The sequence below is a fragment of the Nicotiana attenuata genome, unplaced genomic scaffold (assembly GCF_001879085.1).
Source record: "Nicotiana attenuata strain UT unplaced genomic scaffold, NIATTr2, whole genome shotgun sequence".
NCBI classification, from domain to species: Eukaryota; Viridiplantae; Streptophyta; class Magnoliopsida; order Solanales; family Solanaceae; genus Nicotiana; species Nicotiana attenuata.
This window is the reverse complement of record NW_017671943.1, coordinates 71,675-94,450: the sequence shown is the minus strand read 5'-3', so window position 1 is coordinate 94,450 and position 22,776 is coordinate 71,675. Positions and strand designations below refer to the sequence as shown.

The 22,776-nt window shown below is 42.1% G+C and overlaps 1 protein-coding gene across 1 annotated transcript; it reads right to left on the bottom strand.

The window, feature by feature from the left end:
- Window positions 1–17,614: 17,614 nt before the first annotated feature.
- LOC109210976 (phosphoglycerate mutase-like protein AT74) lies at window positions 17,615–22,364 on the bottom strand. The gene is made up of 2 exons (XM_019374459.1): window positions 21,576–22,364; window positions 17,615–18,333 (listed from the first exon to the last, which is right to left on the bottom strand). The coding sequence occupies exons 1-2, from the start codon at window positions 22,051–22,053 to the stop codon at window positions 17,933–17,935; spliced, it is 879 nt and encodes a 292-aa protein (XP_019230004.1). The 5' UTR covers window positions 22,054–22,364; the 3' UTR covers window positions 17,615–17,932.
- Between the last annotated feature and the right edge of the window lie 412 nt (window positions 22,365–22,776).

Sequence of the window (22,776 nt, the reverse complement as noted above, 5' to 3'; positions counted from 1 at the left end):
AAGGACCAAGCTGGGGAGAAGTCTGAGTACCCCATGAGCTGTAGTGCTTCGGCCTTTGGCCTACCAGGGAGTCTCTTTTACCCTTTTTATTAGTTATGGTGTGCATTGGGGACAATGCAAAATTTTAAGTGTGGGGTGAGGAGATCGTCTGGGTCACTTTCTATGCTATTTTAGTTGTGTTAGTTTAATAATTTTTTTTAAAAAAAGATTGGACTTTTCCCGACGATGGATCTATTAGACAGTTTTCTTGAGGGATTTAAGTCTAAAATAAAAGATTTTCTTTTGTTAGGTAGTGTAATAATTTCCCCTTGGTTTTTCTTTGTGCCGCGGTTCTTTTCCAAGGGTTTTGTTTGAACCGGGTGTAGTCAATTTTTTTTTAGGAATAGGAGCCATTGTGTTGAGTTTTGAATTGAAGCAACATCTCTTGACTTTGTTATTCCTTGAGAATAGTGAGTACTTTGGTTGAGACGCTTAGGCTCAATTTTTGACTCTTGTATAAGTACCTTAAATTGTATTATCTTAACTTTGCTTAACTGCTTTGACTAGAGTGTCTTGATGAATCCAATCCTGAGTGAGTTATGTGCCATGTGTGTGTAAGGTTTTGTGATATTCTGTGCATTGCATTTGATGCCTAGAACTTGCCCCGTGTGTTTGCAAAGCGAAATAGTAGTTTTGTTCAATCTTGGAAGTGATATAGGCGTTTTCTTGTTGAGCCAGATATGTATATTTTACCCACCTAATTGTTATGTATCTTAGTTAACCTCTTTGAGCCTATAATCCTGTTTCTTGGCAACCACATTACAAGCCTTACCCATTTGTTGGAATTAACCATCTATTTGAACCATTGTAACCTCTCATGAGCACTTGAATTATTTATGAACTTTGTAAAAGTTAAAGTGTGGGGTGGTTGGTTTGGCTTTTGAGTGGAACTAATGAAATAAGGAGAAAGGTGCACTGTCTTGAAAAAGGAAGAGCCACTTGAATTGAAAAAAAATATAGTTGGATTGTTGAAAAAAAAAATTCTTGATAATTGGTGGCTCTTGATGTAAGTGTGCTTAAAGAAGTATGGGGTAATATAAATTGATGTGAAGGTGGAGTTTTGGTTTGACATAAGTATGGGGTTTAAATGTTAAAATGTATGTATTAAAGTGCTTAGGGAGGTATAGTCACTCTTATATCTAAATGTATCCTACCCGTCCCGTAGCCTACATTACAACCAAATAAAGTCCTAATTGATCCAAGATTGAATGAGCTCGATTAGTGGAGTAGTACACTACGGGCAAGCTTATGGTGCATCTTTTGTGGCATATGAATGTTATTTCTGAGAGTGAGTGAATTCTTTCTATCTTGAGTTCCTAAGTGTTCTTAAATTTTATTGTGTGGAACTACTCTCTTTTGTTGTGCGAGGGCACTTGATTCATGAAGGAAAGGTAATGTCAGTCACCTCTATATTAGAGTAAGTGGGTGAGTTGTGAATAACGTGTGGTACTTGTGAGTCAAATCTTGAGGTGAAGATGTTACGCTTTTGTGCTTAGTCTATTTTAAATACTCTTGGTGTGATGAGTTATGAGAATTGTTTAAAAAGGTCGTGTATAAAAAAAGTGTAGTTCGATTGCTCGAGGACGAGCAATGTTTTAAGTGTGGGGTGTTGATGATAGGCGATAATTGCATATTTTAGTCGCTTATTACACTCGAATTTACTGCACTTTAATTGAGTTTGCGCTTTAATCGCTAGTGTTTTGCACTAATTGTGTGTTTTATACCTTGTAGGTGTGATTCCGAGCTATATAGATGTTATGGAATGAATTTAAGTGATTTGAAGCTTTGAAGTCTGAGTAAAATCTCAAGGAATTAAGCCGGGATCGTGTTCGGGGGTCAAATTTGATAATTAAGTACGAACGAAGACTTGAGGAGGCATATTGCGCACTGTCTAGTAAAATAGACATAACTTTTTTCTCAGAACTTCATTTGGGCTCCACAATATATGGTTGGAAAGCTAACTCAAAGGGCTACAACTTTCATGTTTTACGTTTTTTCAAATCCCAAACGGAACAGGGTGAAAAACCGCGGTTCCACCGCGACCGCGGCAGAACCGCGGTAGAAGATGGTCGCGGACAACTGAAGAATCAGAGGGCATGTTTGGCCGCGGTTCCATCGCGACCGTGGCAAAACCGCGGCAGGAGGAGGAAATTTCAGGGACTTATGTGCAAAACACGGGATTTTAAGCCCTAAACCCTATATTAAACCATGAAAGCCGGCCAAGAAAGAAGGGGGACATATTTTGGACATAGATTCGACCTAAGGAGGCAAGAACACATTGGGAGCAAGGCGGAGAATTCTTCTACGAGTTTTTCCTTCCTCTTCCTATTTTTCATTGTTGGTTATGACTTTTAGTATTGTAGTTTTACATACTATTATGAATAGCTAATTTGTTATCTAGAGTTTTGATAGAACCTTTTATAGGATAAATTCTTGTTATGTTTTTATATAATTGAGCCATAGCTTTTCTCTATTTGTTCAACTACGTTTATATTCTGGTTGATTGAAGAGCTCTCAATTAGCTGTGCCTATTTAGTATGCATAACTCGGGAGAGAGTGCATATTTAGGTAATTGTTGAACAACACCACTTCCAAAGTATATGAGGGATCAATAACCGAGGGTTTAAAGGCGAGATTAGGGATAACGAAGCCTTGGGTGCGATCTGAAGTGAGCTGTATTAAAAGCCAGCTAGGGTAGCTCGGGAGAGTGCGTCTAGTAAATTATCGTAATTACTCGGGAGAGATTTACGGTAATAAGAGTGCTCATGATCGGTAGAGAATACTTAGGCGAAATTATAGAAGACATAGCGGGAAGGATTCCGACAATAGGGGAAATCATAACTCTAGACCTCCTTAATCTTTTCTCTAACCCTCAGTATCGTTAGTTGTTAATTTACTATTTTAATTTGTTAGTTAAGTAGTTAAACACAAGAATCTTAATATCTATAAGTTAGGAATTGTTCAAGCTTGTCTTCTTGGTGATAGTGAACATCTGTAGCTAAACCTTAGTTCTCTGTGGGATTCGACTCCGGACTTGTAAACCGGATTATATTTGCAGCGATCGCTTAGTCCTTTTTATAAGGCATAGTTGGGCGTGACCAAATTTTGGCGCCGTTACCGGGGAGTTAACGGAATCATCAATTGCCATTGACAGAAATACAAAGATTCTTATTGTAGTCAGTTTTCTCTCTACAAAATTTTTCATTGAAAATTTAACGGTTGTTGACTTGGGTGCTCAGGTGTATACCTAGAAATTCTACGAGGATTGGAGAACTACTTGAAGGACTCTTAGACCCCCAGCAAACATTCCGGGCATTGAACCGTGCCAACAAAAGAATTCAACAATCCCAACAAACACTCAAAATCGAAATTAACATGGGAGACGTAAACGATCCCAACGGAAACATCAGGAATAAGCAAGCTGGCTTAAATGCCAGGGAAGGGGCACCTCCTGTGCCTGAGGGTGCATTATATGACTGGGCACAACCAACAGCTGACAGTTTGGCTACTGCCATTGTTGTGCCCGCAATACAAGCTGAATCGTTCCAGATCACAAATAACATGCTACACTTGTTGCAGAACAAGGGACTCTTTTCTGGGACACAAACAGAAGATCCTCAGCAGCACTTGAAGAACTTCCTGTCTATATGCAAAACTCAAAGGCAACCCAACGTGACTCCGGAAGCAATCAGGCTATTATTGTTTCCGTTCTCGGTGACAGGAGCTGCTCAGGTTTGGCTAAACTCGCTCCCCATAAACTCTATAGAAACTTGGGATGAGTTGGTCAAGCAATTTCACAACAAGTTCCATCTGCCCAACAAAACTGCTCAACAAATTGATGAGATTGTGAGTTTCAGACAGAAACCAATGGAGACACTACACGAGACATGGGGCAGGTTTAAGGGAATGTTGGTTATGTGTCCCCACCATGGTGTTCCAGAACAGATGTTGGGACAACGGTTTTACATGAGACTGTCAGACAGCATGAAGAATATCGTAGATGCCTCTGCTGGTGGGGCATTCTTGAGCAAGACTTGGAGAGAAGGTCAGAATTTGCTCGACAAGATGGCGCAGAATTCGGGTTGGACAACTAGGAATGCACCTATCACTCCAGTGGTGCACTCAGTGCCTCTCGATCCTTCTAATACAATGGCTGAAAATATGGCAACTCTCTTGACACAAATGAGCATCCTCACCAAAAAGGTGGAGGAATCAGGGCAGAAGCAGCAGGTTCATATAGTAGATACTACCAATGGGGGCTTGTGCACATCTTGCATTAGCCAGCCAATTGGTAATCCTTGGAATACAGAGCATTATCATCATCATCAGCACCCTGAAGATATGAACTATGTGGCTAACTACGGGGGTCAGAGGCAAGGTAATTAGAACTGGGGTCAGCAGACTCAGCAGCAGTACAGGCCACCTCAGCCACAGTATAACGCCGGAAACATGGGAGGCATGAGACCCCCCAACAACATGGCACCGTATCCTAGACCACAGGGGTACAATAATCAGTAGCAAGGGTACCACCACCTCAGCAATAGCAGGGTGGAATACAGGAAGACGGGTTTGCAAGACTTGAAGCAATGATTACAGGTTATTGGGTCCAACGCTAAGATAAATGAAAGGGTGGATGCACATGATGCAACTATCAAAAATATTGAGGTACAAGTGGGCCAGATTTNTTTAAGCCCTAAACCCTATATTAAACCAAGGAAGCCGGCCAAGAATGGAGAGAGGATAGATTTGAGACATAGATTCGACCTAAGGAGGCAAGAACACATTGGGAGCAAGGCGGAGAATTCTTCTGCGTGTTTTTCCTTCCTCTTCCTATTTTTCATTGTTGGTTATGACTTTTAGTATTGTAGCTTTACATACTATTATGAATAGCTAATTTGTTATCTAGAGTTTTGATAGAACCTTTTGTAGGATAAATTCTTGTTATGTTTTTATATAATTGAGCCATAACTTTTCTCTATTTGTTCAACTACGTTTATATTGTGGTTGGTTAAAGAGCTCTCAATTAGCTGTGCCTATTTAGTATGCATAACTCGGGAGAGAGTGCATATTTAGGTAATTGTTGAACAACACCACTCCCAGAGTATATGAGGGATCAATAACCGAGGGTTTAAAGGCGGGATTAGGGATAACGAAGCCTTGGGTGAGATCTGAAGTGAGCTGTATTAAAAGCCAGCTAGCGTAGCTTGGGAGAGTGCGTCTAGTAAATTGTCGTACTTACTCGGGAGAGATTTACGGTAATAAGAGTGCTCATGATCGGTAGAGAATACTTAGGCGAAATTATAGCAGACACAGCGGGAAGGATTCCGACAATAGGGGAAATCATAACTCTAGACCTCCTTAATCTTTTCTCTAACCCTCAGTATCGTTAGTTGTTAATTTACTATTTTAATTTGTTAGTTAATTAGTTAAACAGAAGAATCTTAATATCTATAAGTTAGGAATTGTTCAAGCTTGTCTTCTTGGTGATAGTGAACAGCTGTAGCTAAACCTTAGTTCTCTGTGGGATTCGACTCCGGACTTGTAAACCGGATTATATTTGCAACGACCGCTTGGTCCTTTTTATAAGGCATAGTTGGGCGTGATCAGAAAGTGATGGTCCAAGATTCAACATGGACTGAGCATCGGAGACTTAGAAAACGTACAATATATAAGCTGGAGTTTAAGTTCAATATTGCTCGACGCTGTATAAATTATTTGGACAAGTTACTTATAAGAGAATAGTTTGATGACTCGCCACATCATCATGTCACATAGACGCCATTTGACATATATTAATGGCATGTGGAAGCTTACATAAGAGGAAGGCTAGCATTTCTGAGAAGATTCTAGAGAAGTATGAATATTTTCTTTGGAAAACCCTAGATCCTTATGGATTTGCTAGGAAGTCCTTGGAATTTTCTAGGCTTGTAAAGAATTCTAGAGAAAGCCCTTTTCTTGTAAATATTGAGAGCTTGTGTAACAATTAATATTTACACACTAGCCCCTAGGAGACTAGTACATAAAGGGGGAGCATTCATTTGTAATTCACCAAGCAAACAATTCAAGTTTTCCATAATACGACGCTTTCTTTAACAATTCTCTTGTGTTCTTTCTACCGTTCTCTTAGCGATCTTGACTGTAGTAAGGCTGGCTTTACATAGCAAGAACGTGAGCAAGTTGTGCAAGATCGTGAGCAAATTGTCAAGTGACGTACGTGTACTTAGTTAACGACTAAGGACGTGACAACGTGGTATCAGAGCAAAGGTTGCAACTACGGGAATGGCGAACGACTGAGAAATTAACGCTGCCAACACCCAAGCCAACATCATCCAAGATGCTGCTGGCAAGAGCGGCCGTAACACAAAGAGGAATGCCACCAACAAGATCCAGGAGGTGCCACCCGAGGTTGTGTCAAACGAAGGGCTTACATCACAAGAACCATCTGCCATTGAGGCGAGCGAGGATGAATTGGAGGTCCTGTCCGGGGACGTCTCGCTCGGTAAAGAACGGGTGATGAAAATGAATGCGGGGATGGACGCCGTAGAGATCTTTGGCCAACGCTTGGGGAAGGTGGAAGACACTCTTAGTGTTCTTAAGGGGCACACTCTTGAAGAGATTGAGAGTATCCGAAATGACTTGGAGGGACGTACACAGGCCGAGATGGAACTAAGGCAAACCATCACTGCCTTGGAGTGCAGATTCATAGAGGCTTTGAGTACTATCGATGCTATGAAAACAAAGATGGAGTCACTCGAGGAGCATGTCGATGCTAGCGTGACCGAGGCAGCCAGCAATGTTGTGGTGATGACGGAGACCAAGATCGAGCTCCCAAACCCCCGATGTTCAAAGGTGGCCGTGATGCAAAAGAAGTGAATAACGTCCTTTGGCGCTTGGAGAACTACTTTAGGCACGTCAAAGTGAGTGACGAAGAGGCCAAGATCAACACTGCGGTGCTGTACCTCTCAGAGACTGCCATGCTATGGTGGAGAAAGAAGATTACCGACGTGGAAAAGGTCTATGTACTATTAGCACGTGGAACCAGTTCAAAGCCGAATTCAAGCGACAGATCTTTCCAAACAATGTCTTGTACGAGGCAAGGCGCAAGCTTAGGGAGTTGAAGCAAATAGGGAGCATACATGACTATGTCAAGCAGTTCACTACCCTTATGCTTCAAATCCCCAACCTGACCAATGATGACTTGTTGTTCCACTTCATGGACGGGTTGCAAATTTGGGCTAAGCAGGAGTTGCAATGACGGCAAGTCACGGGTATAGACTAAGCCATAGTGGAGGTCAAATCATTGATGGATTTCAGGTATGATAAGCACGACAAAGGCAAAGGCAAGGAGTCAAAGGTTAACAATGACAAAGGTGGGAGAGACCGTGGCAAAGGCAAGGAGATACAACATCAATACTCAGAGACTCAAGATTTTAAAAAGTCAAGCGGTCGTCAGGTCTACGCCGAGAAGAAGGCGCAAGCCGAGAAGAAAGGATGCTACATATACGGAGGGCCGCACGACTTCAGGAATTGTCCTGACCTAAAGAGCCTCAACGCCATGGTCCGTTAGCGGAAGGAGCAGCCGCAAGGAGAAAGTTTGGGAACTGCACGGTTGGGTACATCGGATTATGTGGTGGTGTCACGAAGCAAGCTATCCAACCTACCGAGAATGGAAATCAGTACGTGGATCTCACCATCAATAACAAGCCCGCTCATGCAATGGTGGATACTGGAGTAACTCATAATTTCGTGACTGAGGCTGCCGCAAAGAGACTAGAATTGAAGCTTGCTCCAACCAACTCTCGTGTTAAGACCGTGAATGCCGAGGTACAAAATGCTCGTGGGGTAGCTAATGGAGTTGCTTTCAAATTGGGAGCTTGGAAAGGTGTGACAAACTTTACCGTAACCGCTATGGATATCTTTGACATCATACTGGGCAAGAGTTTTTTAGACATTGTCATACTTTGATCGACCCCTACCTCCAACTTCTCTTGGTTATGGAGCGGGAAGGATCTTGCATGGTACCTACAATGACTATGCCACACGGACATAGCCAAGCATAACTTTCAGTTATGCAAGTTGTTAAGGGGATCAATAAGGGGGAGCCGACGTTCGTGGCAACCATTGCAAGTCTGGAGGAAGATAAGGGTTTTCAAGAGACACTGCCGCCTTACATAGAGAAGTTACTTGAGGAAAACAAAGATGTCATGCCCGAGGAGTTGCCTAAGCACTTGCCGCCAAGGCGAGAGGTGGATCACAAGATTGAGTTGGAGCCAAGGGCTAAGCCACCCACATTCGCCCCATATCGTATGGCACCGCCTGAGCTAGAGGAGCTCAGGAAACAATTGAAGGAGCTGCTAGATGCTGGTCATATTCACCCATCAAAGGCACCTTTCGACGTGCCAGTATTGTTCTAGAAGAAGAAGGATGGATCGTTGTGCTTATGCATACACTACCGAGAACTTAATAAGGTCACAATGAAGAACAAGTACCCGATCCCGCTCATTGCTGACTTGTTCGATAGACTTGGGCAAGCCAAGTACTTTACCAAGGTGGATCTTCGCAATAGCTACTACCAGGTTCGCATTGCAGAAGGGGATGAGCCAAAGACATCATGTGTGACGAGATATGGAGCCTTTGAGTGGTTGGTGATGCCCTTCGGCTTAACCAATGCAATGGCCACATTTTGCACCCTTATGAAGAAAATTTTCCATCCCTACCTTGATCAGTTCGTGGTAGTCTACTTAGATGACATAGTCATCCATAACAACACCTTGGAGGAACACATTGAGAACTTAAGGAAGGTTTTCTAAGTCTTGCAGTAGAACGATCTTTACATCAAGAGGTAGAAGTGCGAGTTTGCACAATCAAAGGTTCACTTCTTGGGCCATGTCATTAGCAATGGCGAGCTACGCATGGACGAGGCTAAAGTACGTGCTATCCAGGAGTGGGACACACCTATAAAGGTAACTGAGTTGATATCTTTCCTTGGCCTTGTTAACTACTATCGTCGGTTCATCAATGGCTACTTGGCAAAGGTTGCACCATTGACCGAGTTACTAAAGAAGAACAAGCCATGGGTTTGGACGGAGCATTGTCAAAAGGCGTTTGGAGGCCTTAAGGAAGTTGTAACAGAGGAGCTAGTCTTGGTGTTACCTGACTTTGCCAAGACATTTGAGGTGCACAAAGATGCCTCAGACTTTGTCATTGGGGGTGTCCTGATGCAGGATAAGCGTCCCATAGAGTTTGAGAGTCGCAAGTTAAACGAGACGGAGCGGCGTTACACAGTGCAAGAGAAGGAATGACTGCCATTGTGCATTGCCTTCGTACATGGCGACATTATTTGCTCGGGTCGAGGTTCGTGGTCAAGACTGACAATGTGGCTACTAGCTACTTTTAGACGCAGAAGAAGCTCACACTAAAATAGCTAGGTTGCAGGATTTCTTGGCCGAGCTTGATTATGTGATGGAGTACAAGCCGGGCAAAAGTAACTTTGTAGCCGATGCCTTGAGCTGGAAAGCTGAGCTTGCTGCCATCACTTCAGCAAGTTGGGACATTCGTGAGGCTATAAAAAAAGGCATGCAACATGATCCAGCAGCCAAACAGCTTATCGAGTTAGCCAACCAGGGCAAAACGAGATGTTTTTGGGTAGAAGATGGCCTATTGCTTACCAGGGGTCAGCGGGTCTACGTGCCCAAGTTTGGAGACATTAGACGGCAAATCATAAGGGAGAGTCATGACACAATGTGGGATGGTCATCCAGGACAATGCCGAGTCGAATGTAGAGTAATTCGAGCGAGTCGAATGTAAAGTAATTCGAGCGAGGTCGAATGTCGAGTAATTCAAGCGAGGTTGAATGTAAAGTAATTCGAGCGAGGTCGAATGTAAAGTGATTCAAGCGAGGTCGAATGTCGAGTAATTCGAGCGAGATCGAATGTAAAGTAATTCGAGCGAGGTCGAATGTAAAGTGATTCGAGCGAGTCGAATATAAAGTGATTCGAGCGAGGTTGAATGTCGAATGTAAAATGATTTGGTGGAGTTGTGCAAAGATGTTGCACGTTGCTTTGTTTATTTCATTCATTGGAGAACATTACATGTTTCTATTTATTCCATACATACATTTGAGAAGTTCCATTCTACCTAGTCCCTTCATTGCTCGGCCTAGAGAAGTAGTCGACAGGCAGGCGGATGAATTATACTTGAACTTCGAGACGTCCCCTTCGTTGCCTCATTAAAAACCTCCCCGATAAAGCCCAATTGTGATAAAACCCGGGTGAGGGAAAAAGAGTACGACTTGGAGGGCGTCCGTTCTCAGAAGTTGAAGTATTTGAGGTGGGCGACGTTCCAATTGTTTGGTAGTAGCTTTCCCTCCATTGTTTCTAGTTGGAATGATCCTTTGTTTGTTGCTGCCGTGATTTTGTATGGCCCGTCCAAATTGGCTCCTAGTTTACCTTCTCTTGGGTCTTACTCGCCTGTGTTTTGGCCATGAGTACATAGTCTCCGACTTTGAGTGGTCGTATTTTGGCCTTTTTGTTGTAATACCATTCTGCTTGCTGTTTTTGGGCTATCATTCTTATGTATGCCATGTCTCATCGCTCCTCCGCTTCGTCAAGGTCTTGCTTTCTATTTTCGTCGTTGCTTGGTCCGCTCTCATTAGAGTATCTCAAACTTGGTTCCCCAACCTCGACTGGTATCACTGCGTTAGTCCCGTAGACTAATGAATATGGCGTTTCTCCTGTGCTTGTTTTTGGTGTGGTGCGGTATGCCCATAGCACTTCTGGTAGCAATTCCAGCCATAGTCCCTTGGCATCTTCAAGCTTTTTCTTCAAGATGTTTAGTATTATTTTGTTGGAGGACTCAACTTGGCCGTTTCCTACAGGATGATATGGCGTGGAGAGTATTCGCTTGATGTGCCATTTCTCGAAGAGTTTGGCGATCTTTTTTCCGGTGAATTGGGGTCCGTTGTCACAGCTGATTTCTTTGGGGATGCCGAAGCAGCATATGATGTTCTTCCATATGAATGTGATAACTTCCTGTTCGCGTATTTGGGCGAATGCACCTGCTTCTGCCCATTTGGAAAAGCAGTCAGTTAAAACCAAAAAGGAAATGCACATTACCTCGTCCCCCTGGGAGTGGTCCCACGATGTCCATTCCCCATTTATGAATGGCCATGGCGAGGTGACTGAGTGGAGGTGCTCGCCCATTTGGTGTATCATAGGAGCATATTTCTTGCACTGCTCGCACTTCTTGACGAAGTCGGCGGCTTCCTTCTTCATGGTGGGCCAATAATAGCTTGCTCGTATGAGGCATCTAACGAGGGCTCGGTTGTCGGTATGGGAACTGCAATGGCCTTTGTGTACTTGCTCGAGGACGCGTCTTGTTTGGTTTGGCCCTAAGCATTTAACCAAAGGGCCGCCAAACGTTCTTGTGTATAGGTCGTGGTTTATGATGCTGTATCTAGCCGCCTGCATTCGAAGATTTTTGGCTTTTTTTGGTCAGATGGGAGTACTCCCTCCTGCAAATATGTTATAATACGGTTGCGCCAGTCCCAAGTTAAATTTACAGAGTGTACCTCAAGTTGGTCTATTGACGAGTAGAGGAGGGTAACCACGTTTTCTTTTCTAATGTTTTTGGTGGTTGCTGCTAACTTGGCAAGGTCGTCTGCCTCGATGTTTTGTGCTCGAGGTATCTGGTCGAGTTGACATTCATCGAATTCCGGCAGTAATTTATGAATCTCTGCCTAGTATTTTTATAGCCTCTGCTCTTTGATTTGGAAAGTCCCTGTGACTTGGTTGACAACGAGTTGTGAGTCGCATTGAAGGATGACTCGTCATGCTCCGTATTTGAGAGCTAGCTTTAGTCCTACAATTACGGCCTCAAACTCGGCCTCATTGTTAGTCATATCGGGGTACCGTATGGACTGGCGAATGACTTCTTCTGTTGGGACCGCGAGTACGAGTCCCAGTCCAGATCCTGACGCGTTGGAAGCTCCATCAGCGTGTAGGACCCATAGGTCGGGTAAACTGGGAGAGGTACAAGAAGTTTCCTGCTTGGCCTCAGGCATTATTTTGGCACTGAAATCGGCGACGAAGTCGGCGAGTACCTGCGATTTTATCGCTGTCCGCGGCTGATATGTTATATCATGCTCGCTCAATTCTATGGCCCACTTGGCCAATCGCCCCGACAGCTCGGGTTTATGTAGGATGCTCCTTAGGGGGAAGGTCGTGACCACCGATATGGGGTGACATTGAAAATAGGATCTAAGCTTTTGTGAAGCTATGACCACTACCAAGGCCAACTTTTTGAGGTGGGCGTACCTTATTTCGGCGTCGACCAGGGTTTTGATAATGTAATAGATTGGAGATTGCGTACCTTTATTTTCACGGACCAACACTACACTTACTGCGACCTCTGATACGGCCAAGTATTTCAGGAGGCGCTCACCGGGTTTTGCTTTGGCGAGGAGCGGGGGCGAAGATAAGTATGCCTTTAGTTCTCTTAAGGCCTCAATTCATTATGAATTCCACTGGAGTCCGTTGTCCTTTTAAGCACGTTGAAGAATTTGTGGCATCTGCCAGAGGATCGTGAGATGAACCTCGACAGGGCAGCTATACGGCCGGTCAGTTTTTGTACTTGTTTCTTGTTGGTCAATACTTCGGGTATTCCCTCAATGGCTTTGATCTGGTCGGGATTGACCTCGATGCCTCATTGTGACACCAGAAAGCCGAGGAACTTGCCCGAGGTTACACCGAAGGCACACTTTTCGGGGTTTAGCTTCATGCCGTATTGCCTTAGTATATCAAAGGCTTCCTTCAAATGGTCGATGTGGTCTTCCTTCATTTTTTATTTGACCAACATATCATCTATGTAAACTTCCATTATTTTGCCGAGTTGGTCCTTGAACATCTTGGTGACCATCCTTTGATATGACGCCACTGCGTTCTTGAACCAGAATGGCATGACTCTGTAGCAGTACTTTCCTTGGTGGGTGATGAAAGTGGTCTTCTTCTAGTCCTCCTCCTCCATGAGGACCTGGTTGTAGCTTGAGTAGGCGTCCAAGAAGCTTAATAACTCGTGCCCCGCTGTTGCGTCGATGAGTTGATCGATGTGAGGCACGGGGAAAGAGTCTTTCGGACAGGCTTTGTTTAAGTCCGTAAAGTCCACGCACATGCACCATTTCCCGTTTTTCTTTTTCACCATGACCACATTGGCGACCCATTGGGGGTATTTTGACTCTCGAATGGAATCGTTGGTGAGAAATTTCTCTAGCTCTTCGTAGACGGCCTCGTTGATTGCAGCAATAAACTTTTTTCTGATTTGTCGTACTGGTGGGTAGAGCGGATCAACATTCAGCTTGTGCGTGGCAATGTCTTTCGGGATACCTGGCATATCTGCATGGGAGAAAGCAAACAGATCGGCATTGTCAATTAAAAATTTATGAAATTTACCTGGTTCTGAGAGCTTATGGCCGATGTAAGCCTTTTTACTGTGGTCGTTGTTGTCTAGTTGGACGGGGTAGAGGTCTTCTATCGTTGACCTCGTGGCTTCCACGATGTCGGGATCCTTTATGATGTTTTTTTGTTCGTCGGGTTTGGACCCCAACTTTGGTAATTGCTATGCTTCTGAGCCTGTTCCCTTTAACTGTTGAGTGTGTGTACAATCCTTGGCGATGCGGTAGCATTCTTGGGATATGCGTTGTTCGCCTCGGATGCTAAATATCCCCTACGGAGTAGGGAACTTGATTACTTGATATAAGCTGGACGGGATGGCCCTCATGGCGCGTATCCAGGGTTGCCCTATGATGGCGTTGTAAGTTGTGTCCTGGTTCATGATATGAAATGTTGTTTCTAGGGTGACGCCTCTGGCCAGAACGGGCATCGTTATCTCTCCTAAGGTTTGCTCAACTGCATTGTTAAAACCAGTTAGCGTTATGCAGTGTGGTACTATCTTTTCCTCGAGTCTCATTTGTGTGAGAACTCGAGGGTGAATAATAAACGCGCCGTTCCCATCGTCTACCATTATTCTTTTTACATCAGTTTTTGAAATACATAAAGTAATGACAAGAGCATCGAAGTGAGAAAAGGTCAAACCGTGGGTATCTGACTTATCGAAGATGATACTGTCTTCGAGGTCATCATACCGTTCATGGGTGATCGACCGCTTCAGCTTATGTGTGGTGGTGAACTTTACGTGATTGATTGCTGCTTTATCGCCTCCGCCGATGATCATTTGGATGGTACGGGCGAGGGAGGGTGGCTTTGGAGGGCCCTGGTGTTGTTCTCGTCCGCGGCCGAAGTTGGCTCTTCCTCGGTCGCTCATCAGCTCCCTTAGGTGTCCTTGGTGAAGCATGTTCACCACTTCTTGCCGTAGGGCTATGAAGTCTTCGATCTTGTGACCCCGCTCCTAATGAAACTCACAAAGGGCGTTTGACTTTCTGGTGCTTGGATCGGACTTTATCTTTTGTGGCCACTTCACCTTCGGGCCGAGCTTCTCTACTACGTACACTATTTCTGAAGGGGAAACGCAAAAATTGTGAGCAGATAAGAGTGAAGGCATACCTCTTTCGTTTCGCTGAGTCCCTATATGCGGCCTGGACGACCCTTCTGTATGGCGAGGAGATAATGGGATGGCCGTTCTGACATACGGTTGGTGCCTGTCCCGATTGAGGCGTGGACCTGGATGGTCTTGCCGGCCGTCATTACGGCGGTCTTTCCTCGACTCCGTTTGGACTGACGTGAGTCATTGAGTTGGACCGTTGAGGTCGTCCTCATCTGCCCTCACCTAGGCGCAATAGGCATTGTGAATTTCTTCCCAAGTGGTGGGAGGGTATTTCATGAGTTAGCTTAACAATTTTCTGGTCGCCCTCGACCCATTCCTGTTCAATCCATTTTGGAAAGCTTCCACTTCCATCCCTTCTGATACGTTTGGCAAGCTATTCTTACTTTGTTAAACCGGGCGAGGAAGTCCCTGAGTCCCTCGCCAGGCAATTGTCTGACGGCGAATATATCATTCACCCTGTCCTCTACCTTCTTAGCCCCGGCGTGGGCAGTGACGAACTTGTCGGCCATTTCCTCGAACTTTGTTATTGAAAGTGCTGGTAATTGTGAGTACCATGTTAAGGCTCCCCCTGTTAGGGTTTCGCCGAACTTCTTTAGTAACATTGATGGTACCTGCTCTTTTGAGAGGTCGTTGCCTTTTATTGGTGTGACGTAATGAATGATTTGATCTTCGGGGTCTGTTGTACCATCGTATATCTTCAAATATGGTGGCATTTTGAAGGTCTTGGGTATGGCATGTGGGGCTGCCTCCTCGTTGTACGGTTGTTCGACGAATCGGTCGACGTCCCATTTTGGTAGCAGTTTCGGGGCGCCCGATATCTTATCAACTCTTTCTTGATGCTCCCTCATTTGGTCGCGGACCGCTTTATTCTTGTTCTCCATTTCTTCCATCTTCTTTACAATGGCTGCAAGTGCGTCGCTACCTGCATCAACAACGGTATAAGTGTTACCTGTTGGGAGAGGAGCGGGAGCAGGTTGCTCGTTGGCGGTTGCTGTGGTATCTGCTTGTATGGTGCTTCTATTCGCCCCTTGAACGGGTCTGTCGAGTATGTTGTTTAGAGTACTTGTCAACCACACCTCTAGTAGCGTTTTCACTGTTGGCGGCGCTTCCTCAGTTGTGGACGTGGAGGCCCCCCTTTCGCGTGAAGTGGTCACACTTTCATGAGGAGGAGGTGAGTCACTCCGCCTAGGTGTGGCACTCGGCGTCACATTGTCCTCGTCTTCTCTGTCAACCTCGTTGATGGTGTTCAGGAGGTTAGTAGTGACGCCTACTACTGCTTTTTGTCTTTCATCTCCTTTCCCTGCCATTGTTAGTTCGTGCAAACGAGAAAAAGATGGCTGTTGTCGTGTTTTTTTTTAATCTAGAAGAAGCTAAAATTTTAACTAGAAACTCCTCACAGACGGCGCCAAATTGTTTTACCAAAAAGTGCTAAACCTTTTCTTAAAACGAATTAATGAGAAAATAGAGGATGAATCCTAGTTAAATATAATAACCACTAGATCTAACGTTTAGATGTGTTGATGATGTATGGTTGAATCCGAAAATGTTGTATACCAACTACAAATGCTCAATGAATGTAGTAATAAAAGCATGCAATAAATGTAATAAGAAAGAATTTATCACCCAAATATTAGATGACTTGGATGATTCTCCTTCCTGACAATAACGTGGAGTAATAGAAACTGAAGATGGATAAGGAATCTTTGGATCTTGTGAATAAAAAGCATATATCGAACAATGTTTTCCGTGGACAAGACAAGCTTTTGTATATTCTTTGTAGTCAACCCTTTACAATGTGTTCTTATCAGAAAAGTGAAGATCCCCTTTTTGTTCTTTATCTCTTCGTATTTATAGGGGATATTCCTAAGAAACCTTAAAAAGTACAACAGAAAGAATATCCAATGGAATATTCCTTCTTTCTATTCTAAACTTATTATACCGTTGCTTCCGTGCGTTCTTTACTTGACCTCGGCACTAATCCTTCTTAAGATGACTCCTCGGCATTGTGCCGTGGTCGGCTCAATCCTTGACCACGCCCATTTACAGTTATTAAGTCCAGTCCAAATTTCGACCAATACAAAGACAAAGTAAGAACCTGTCAAAAGGGACTAGACAATATATATTGATTTAACGTGTCTTGCAGAATGTTGGCCCTAAACAAACGGCAAAATTATGTAATAAAGTACTCTCACTTAAACAATCAAGTTACATCTTTTAATTCATTTTCTTTGAAGATAGAAAAAATTACACTGTAGTTCATATTTCGGAAAACAATTTCTCTTCCATTGTCGACTTCTTTGGGTGGTCTGGCTGAAACAGACCACTCATAGGAGATAAACTAGGAATCACTTCCTTAAAATTATTAATTGAGTGGTAAGGGAATATCAACTTGTCCGTCCTTGTGTAAAATTCTTTTGTAAACTTGGGTAAGTAAATATGTAGCTAGGTTATACATATGTTTACAGTTGCACATGAAATTACAAGAACAATTTCAAATTTGTAGTTGTCATAATCAAAAGACTTCCCTAATTAAGTCAATTAACTTTGTTTGTTCTCCTTATATAGTGGTATGTCCTTTTGTTGGAATATCACGAAGAGACAATCTGATCTTACTGGAGAAATATGCAGTGACAAAAATTTTCCTCAGCTATACTAATTGTTTAGAATTGTACGACATAATTTTTTAGAAATATATGACATATTGATGCTGTTGTTCAATATCAATCAACAACGCCTGTAGCTCAAGTCTAAAAGCTCATAACTCGTATATACTTAACAGAAAAACTCATGGCTCAACTTTGGAAAACATATGGGGTCATATTTATATAGTTTCATTTCTCAATTTCACAAAACTTGGCTCATTCTGATGCAAAACTCTTATCTCATGCTCAAAATTTATCTTTTACGTTTAAAGATTAGTAATAGCATCAAATGTCTTTATATCAATCACCAAAAGTATATATAGGACAATTATGGGAACTGGTTAAAATACAAACACCGGTCTCAATACTTTTAGCAGTGAAAGCTGGTATAAACTTTGTGAAGTCAATAGACTCAATACTAATTCAATCTCCATCGGGTTAGATCGTCACTTTTCGTCCTTGATGTTAAATATTAAATATACAACTGAAGGTTATAAATTTACAAGAAATTGATACTGATAATGCCTACAAGAGGAAACAAACGTCTACAGGGCCTAAAACTGGAACAACTACATGAATCTTTTAAAGAGCTTACAGAAATTCTGTCAGTTAACCAAATGAACAATACAACAGCAAGTAATGAATTGGAACGAATGCACGGCAACAGTGCTATGCTAGGGGCACAACGAGTTGCTTCATTTCATATCTTCACCATCTTCGTCATTTGAATCCGCTTGATGATCAAAGAAAGCATCAAGGTACCAAGGGCAATGATCATTCAGAGAACCCCTGTTAGCATTAGCCCGCCATTTTTGGTCTGCTATCATCTCTGGGGATAGCCCCCATTCTAGCATCTCTTCATCACTATGATGGACTGCCAAGCTATATTCACCACCAGCCCCTAATTCCATGACACGAAACTCACAATTCCCTAAATTGTTTAAGTACTCGAATTGCTCAACTGTCCACTTGAACCACTTCATTAGAAAGACTCGACTGGCCAGACCATGGGATATAATTATAAGATTCAACTCATCATTAGGTTCGTGATGGTGCCTCTTCATATCGACATCCCTCCATAGAGATTCAAGAAAATCTGCATTACAAAAGTTTTAAGATGAAATTAAGTATCAAACTTCAGACTTCTGAATTGCAGCTTAATTAAATGCATCCTCATTCAGAGCACTAGACAACCAGCTGCATTTTCTTCAAATAACAAATGAAAGAAACCAACTACTACCATAACAGAGCGAATTTTGGTGGACACATGAAAACAAAAAATAGTGTTTATTACGTCACCCTGTAATGTAACATCCCGCTATTGCGTATAAAATAAGTTTTTGAACTGAATCAATATCATCCACTTAAGTTAAAAAAATCATTTTGGTCTCGCAAAATTTGAGTTAGTTAACCCTTAAGATCCCTAAATTCAAACTAATTGAAATTAAGGCTATAATTACACCAAACTTTGATTTCAAACAAGACATGGATCTTTGGCAAGCAGAACTAGGATCACAAAACAAAATTGAAGTCCATCCTACCAGCTGGTAAAGCTTCTTTACCTTTCCAGCATTGAGTATTGAAGGGAAGAAGACATTTTTTTCCCTTGAAAAGATGGTTTTTTCAAGCCATTCTTCAGAATTTCATATCTCTTCAAAAACATTAGTGATTGTTGCCATGAAGATATGATTTTCTCCAGTGGTGTTAAATGTGAAGCATAAGATTGCGTTTAATACAGTTTTGGAAAAGATGCCTTCCGCTCTTGTAGATATAAAGCAGAATAAGCTCTTGTTCTTCCTGTACATTGACCGGGATTTGACATAAAACCTGTTGGACCAAGCATTTACAGTCTGTCTAAAATAAGATTTCTAGAGCAAAACTGCTATGAGTTTCTAATCCCTATCCTGAAAAAAGACAGACTTTTAATTCATTCTTTATGTAAAATAGTACTGAGACTTCCATTATGTCATCAAGTCTTACTAAATTGGCTGCTGAAGCAAACAACTTGAACTTAGTGTAACTTGAAGTCTCAAACTGTTAGTTGTATCAGTTACATTATATCATATAAACCATAAATTGATATCCTGGACGCCATCATCCATTTAATTGATGGTTTATAGATTGCATCTTACTTTCAATCAGAATAACAGTTGGGATCAATCAAAAGAAAATTTGTAAGAAAAGGAGTAAAGTTGTGGCAAGACCCAAAGCTAAAATTATATCCAGGAGATGTATGAGAGTTTAGAACGTGGGCCAGCAAATATAATATTCAAGTAAATCAATAGAAGAATTGCAATGCAATCAAAAGGAAGAATCCGCCTGTAGCAAATTAAGTTTTGGCCTTTCTTCAGCAATATGAACAACATATTGGGCAGACTGTAAGGCTGGCTTACTTGCACCTCTTTTAGTATGAGTTGTTTTTATAACAGTACAAAGTTAACAGGTCCAACATTGTTATACTACTTCAATGTGGACATCAGGAATGCAAGGTTACGACCACCAACATATTTTAACGCACAAATCACAAGAGCGGGACACACTGAAAGCCATCACGCCTTTGACTGGCGACAGCAATGGATGTCATAACAACCTAAACATCACGCTAATTATAGAACCTACAGCATGACCTAATCTTGGTGGAAGCCAAACCACAAACGTCTTGGTTAGAACTAAGTGCACTAAACCAAAAGAGATTTTCCCCTAAAATTGGTACTTTTCTAGGAGACTTTCTCTAATTATTCCAAACCAGCAACATCACCACCACCACCCACCCCACCACCCACCCCACCACCCACCCCCCCCCCCCACCACACACACAAAAAAAACCCCACAAAATCTCCCCCACCATAGTAAAAAATAAAATGCCAGAAAGCTCTCAAATACATTTTAAACTCCTAGATAAAGATTGCATCTCAGAAGTATCAAACTTGATAAAATGACCTAGTACACTATCTCTAGCAAAAGGTCCATACCCCATATGCTTATGCAGCAAGTCTTTACTACTAGTAAGACGCCATACGAAATGAACCTCTTGTGGTACAACAACAACAACAACAACATACCCAGTATAATCCCACATAGTGGGGCCTGGGGAGGGTAGTGTGTACGCAGACCTTACCTCTACCTTGTGGAGATAGAGAGGTTGTTTCCAATAGACCCTCGGCAAAATGAACCTCTTGCGGTAAAAGCTCGAAAAATGCGTGTTAGCAACCAAAGCACAACTCATCAAATCACAATAACAGAATAGTCCCTCTGTCACAAAAGTAATTAACCTGCTCTTTCCTTTTGAACTATTTTTAGAGTCCACTAACTAAAATTAAATTAATTCTCTGCACTCTTCATCAATAGTCAATTATCAAAAAGATACATCCCATTCCCAAGAAGCTTGGTCTTGGTTTCCATCTTGAGTTATTACTAATATTGTCCAAATTGAAATCTTGTTAAAGTTTTTGCCCAAATAAGTTATTTTGATACACCTTTAATGCTATACAAAGTTTGTAGGATCCACATTTACTCACCTCAACAATTCCACACACCTTCTATTTCATTTTTAATGAAGAAATTTGACTAGACACAGTCTTAGATAAAAAGGCATACATTTTATGCATATAGCTAATTATATATGATAGACCAAAAGTACCCTCAGAATCTTGTCATCTTAACCATATACTGAATGACTCCTACAAGAGCATGTTAAAATTAAAATGATAATAAAAATGAAAGGGTTCTTTTGTTTTAAATTAAAGAGTTTCAAAATATAGAAAAGATTCAATCTTTTAGACATCTATTTGTGATGACCCGCCATGTCATCATGCCACATAAGCGCCATTTGGCATATATTAATGCCATGTGGAAGCTTATATAGGAGGAAGGCTAGCATTTGTGAGAAGATTCTAGAAAAATATGTACATTTCCTGAGGAAGACCCTATATCCCTATAGATTTGCTAGGAAAGTCTTTGGAATCTTCTAGGTTTGGAGAGAATATATAAAGGGGGCCACTCATTTGTAATTCACCAAGCAAACAATTCAAGTTATCTCTAATACAAAGCTTCCTTAACAATTCTCTTGTGTTCTTTCTACCATTCTCTTAGCGATCTTGAGTGTAGTAAGGCTGACTTGGCATAGCAAGAACGTGAGCAAATTGTGCAAGATCGTGATCGAGTTGTCAAGTGCCGCACGTGTACTTAGTTAACGACTAAGGACAAGGACGTGACATATTGCTTTAACATTCTTGCTAGACAAAACAAAGGGGAACTAAAACATGGTATTATAACAAATGATACATATAATATTGCAAAATCAAAGAGAGAGAGAGAGAGGGTATACAAAATGCTTACGAGAAACTCGATCATAAACATCAGCAGCGGATTCACCCTCAGGAAAGCGATAAAAGAATCTCCCAAACCTCTCACGTGTCTCCTTAATCACTTTCATGCGCTCAGCCACTTGAAAATTCCCAAAATCCTGTTCTCTAACTCTACACTCTTCTCTCACCCCAAGCACCCTATTCCTCGGAAATGCCCGGCCAATCTCCCGGAGCGTGGAGCGCGTGCGGACGTAAGGAGAAACATAGAAGTAAGCCTTCCAGTTGTCCGATGATCCGTGGTCGGAGACAACATCAAGAATGCGGGACCCAGCTTGGTTGGCTTGCTCAATCCCACGTGTAGTTAAAGGGATTTTGTAATCTGGGGTGACGCTGTAGGCGTTGTCGTCCTTGTTCCCTTGGCTCTCGCCGTGACGGACCAGTATTATGCGCTTTGGTAGGTGGTACTTCTGTGTAGGTACATCGCTGCTTTCAGTTGTGCTGTTTATCATTATGCTTCTTCACTTGGTTTTTTGCTTGTTCAAGCAAAATTGTGAGTATCAGAAAGTGGGTTTTCAGGATTTTGGAAATTGATCGCCATAAATGGTGATTGGTTGACAATTTATAGAGATTTGAGAAGCAGTTTTTCGGTGGTTTCTTTATTGCTGGAAGTGGGAACGTGCTGCATACTTGGGAGATTTGAATTTGAATTTTATTCTTAAAGAAAAATACTACTATTGCAATGGAAATTCGGGAAGAGGGGAAGTATAAGAAAACTCAAGGTACATTATTGTATTAGTTGACTGTAAGTTTTGATGGTCTGTTTTTGACTTTAATCCAATCATGTGATTTTTCTTTTCCACGCAGTACGTGTGACAAGAAAAAATAGATTTCATTTTATCATCCAAACGAAATGTCGCCTTTATTAAAATATCTCACCAAATATTTGTCAAAATTGAATTTAATAGAGCATAACAGTTTGCAGCTTAAGATATGTGGTACAATGTGTATAAATCACATATTGCTTACACAAAAGATTATTTTGTCCATTGAGTGCTGCCCATGGTATCGAACATATAATTTTATAGACAATTTTGCATGAAATGGAGGTGAGCACCCATTACTCAAATAGATTGGTGGGTGCTACTGATTAATGAAATCAAAGTATGCGCTCTGTGTGATTCGGAGTTTGATTCTTACGTAGTGCACTCTTTGACTTTCTTTTTCGTCTCCCT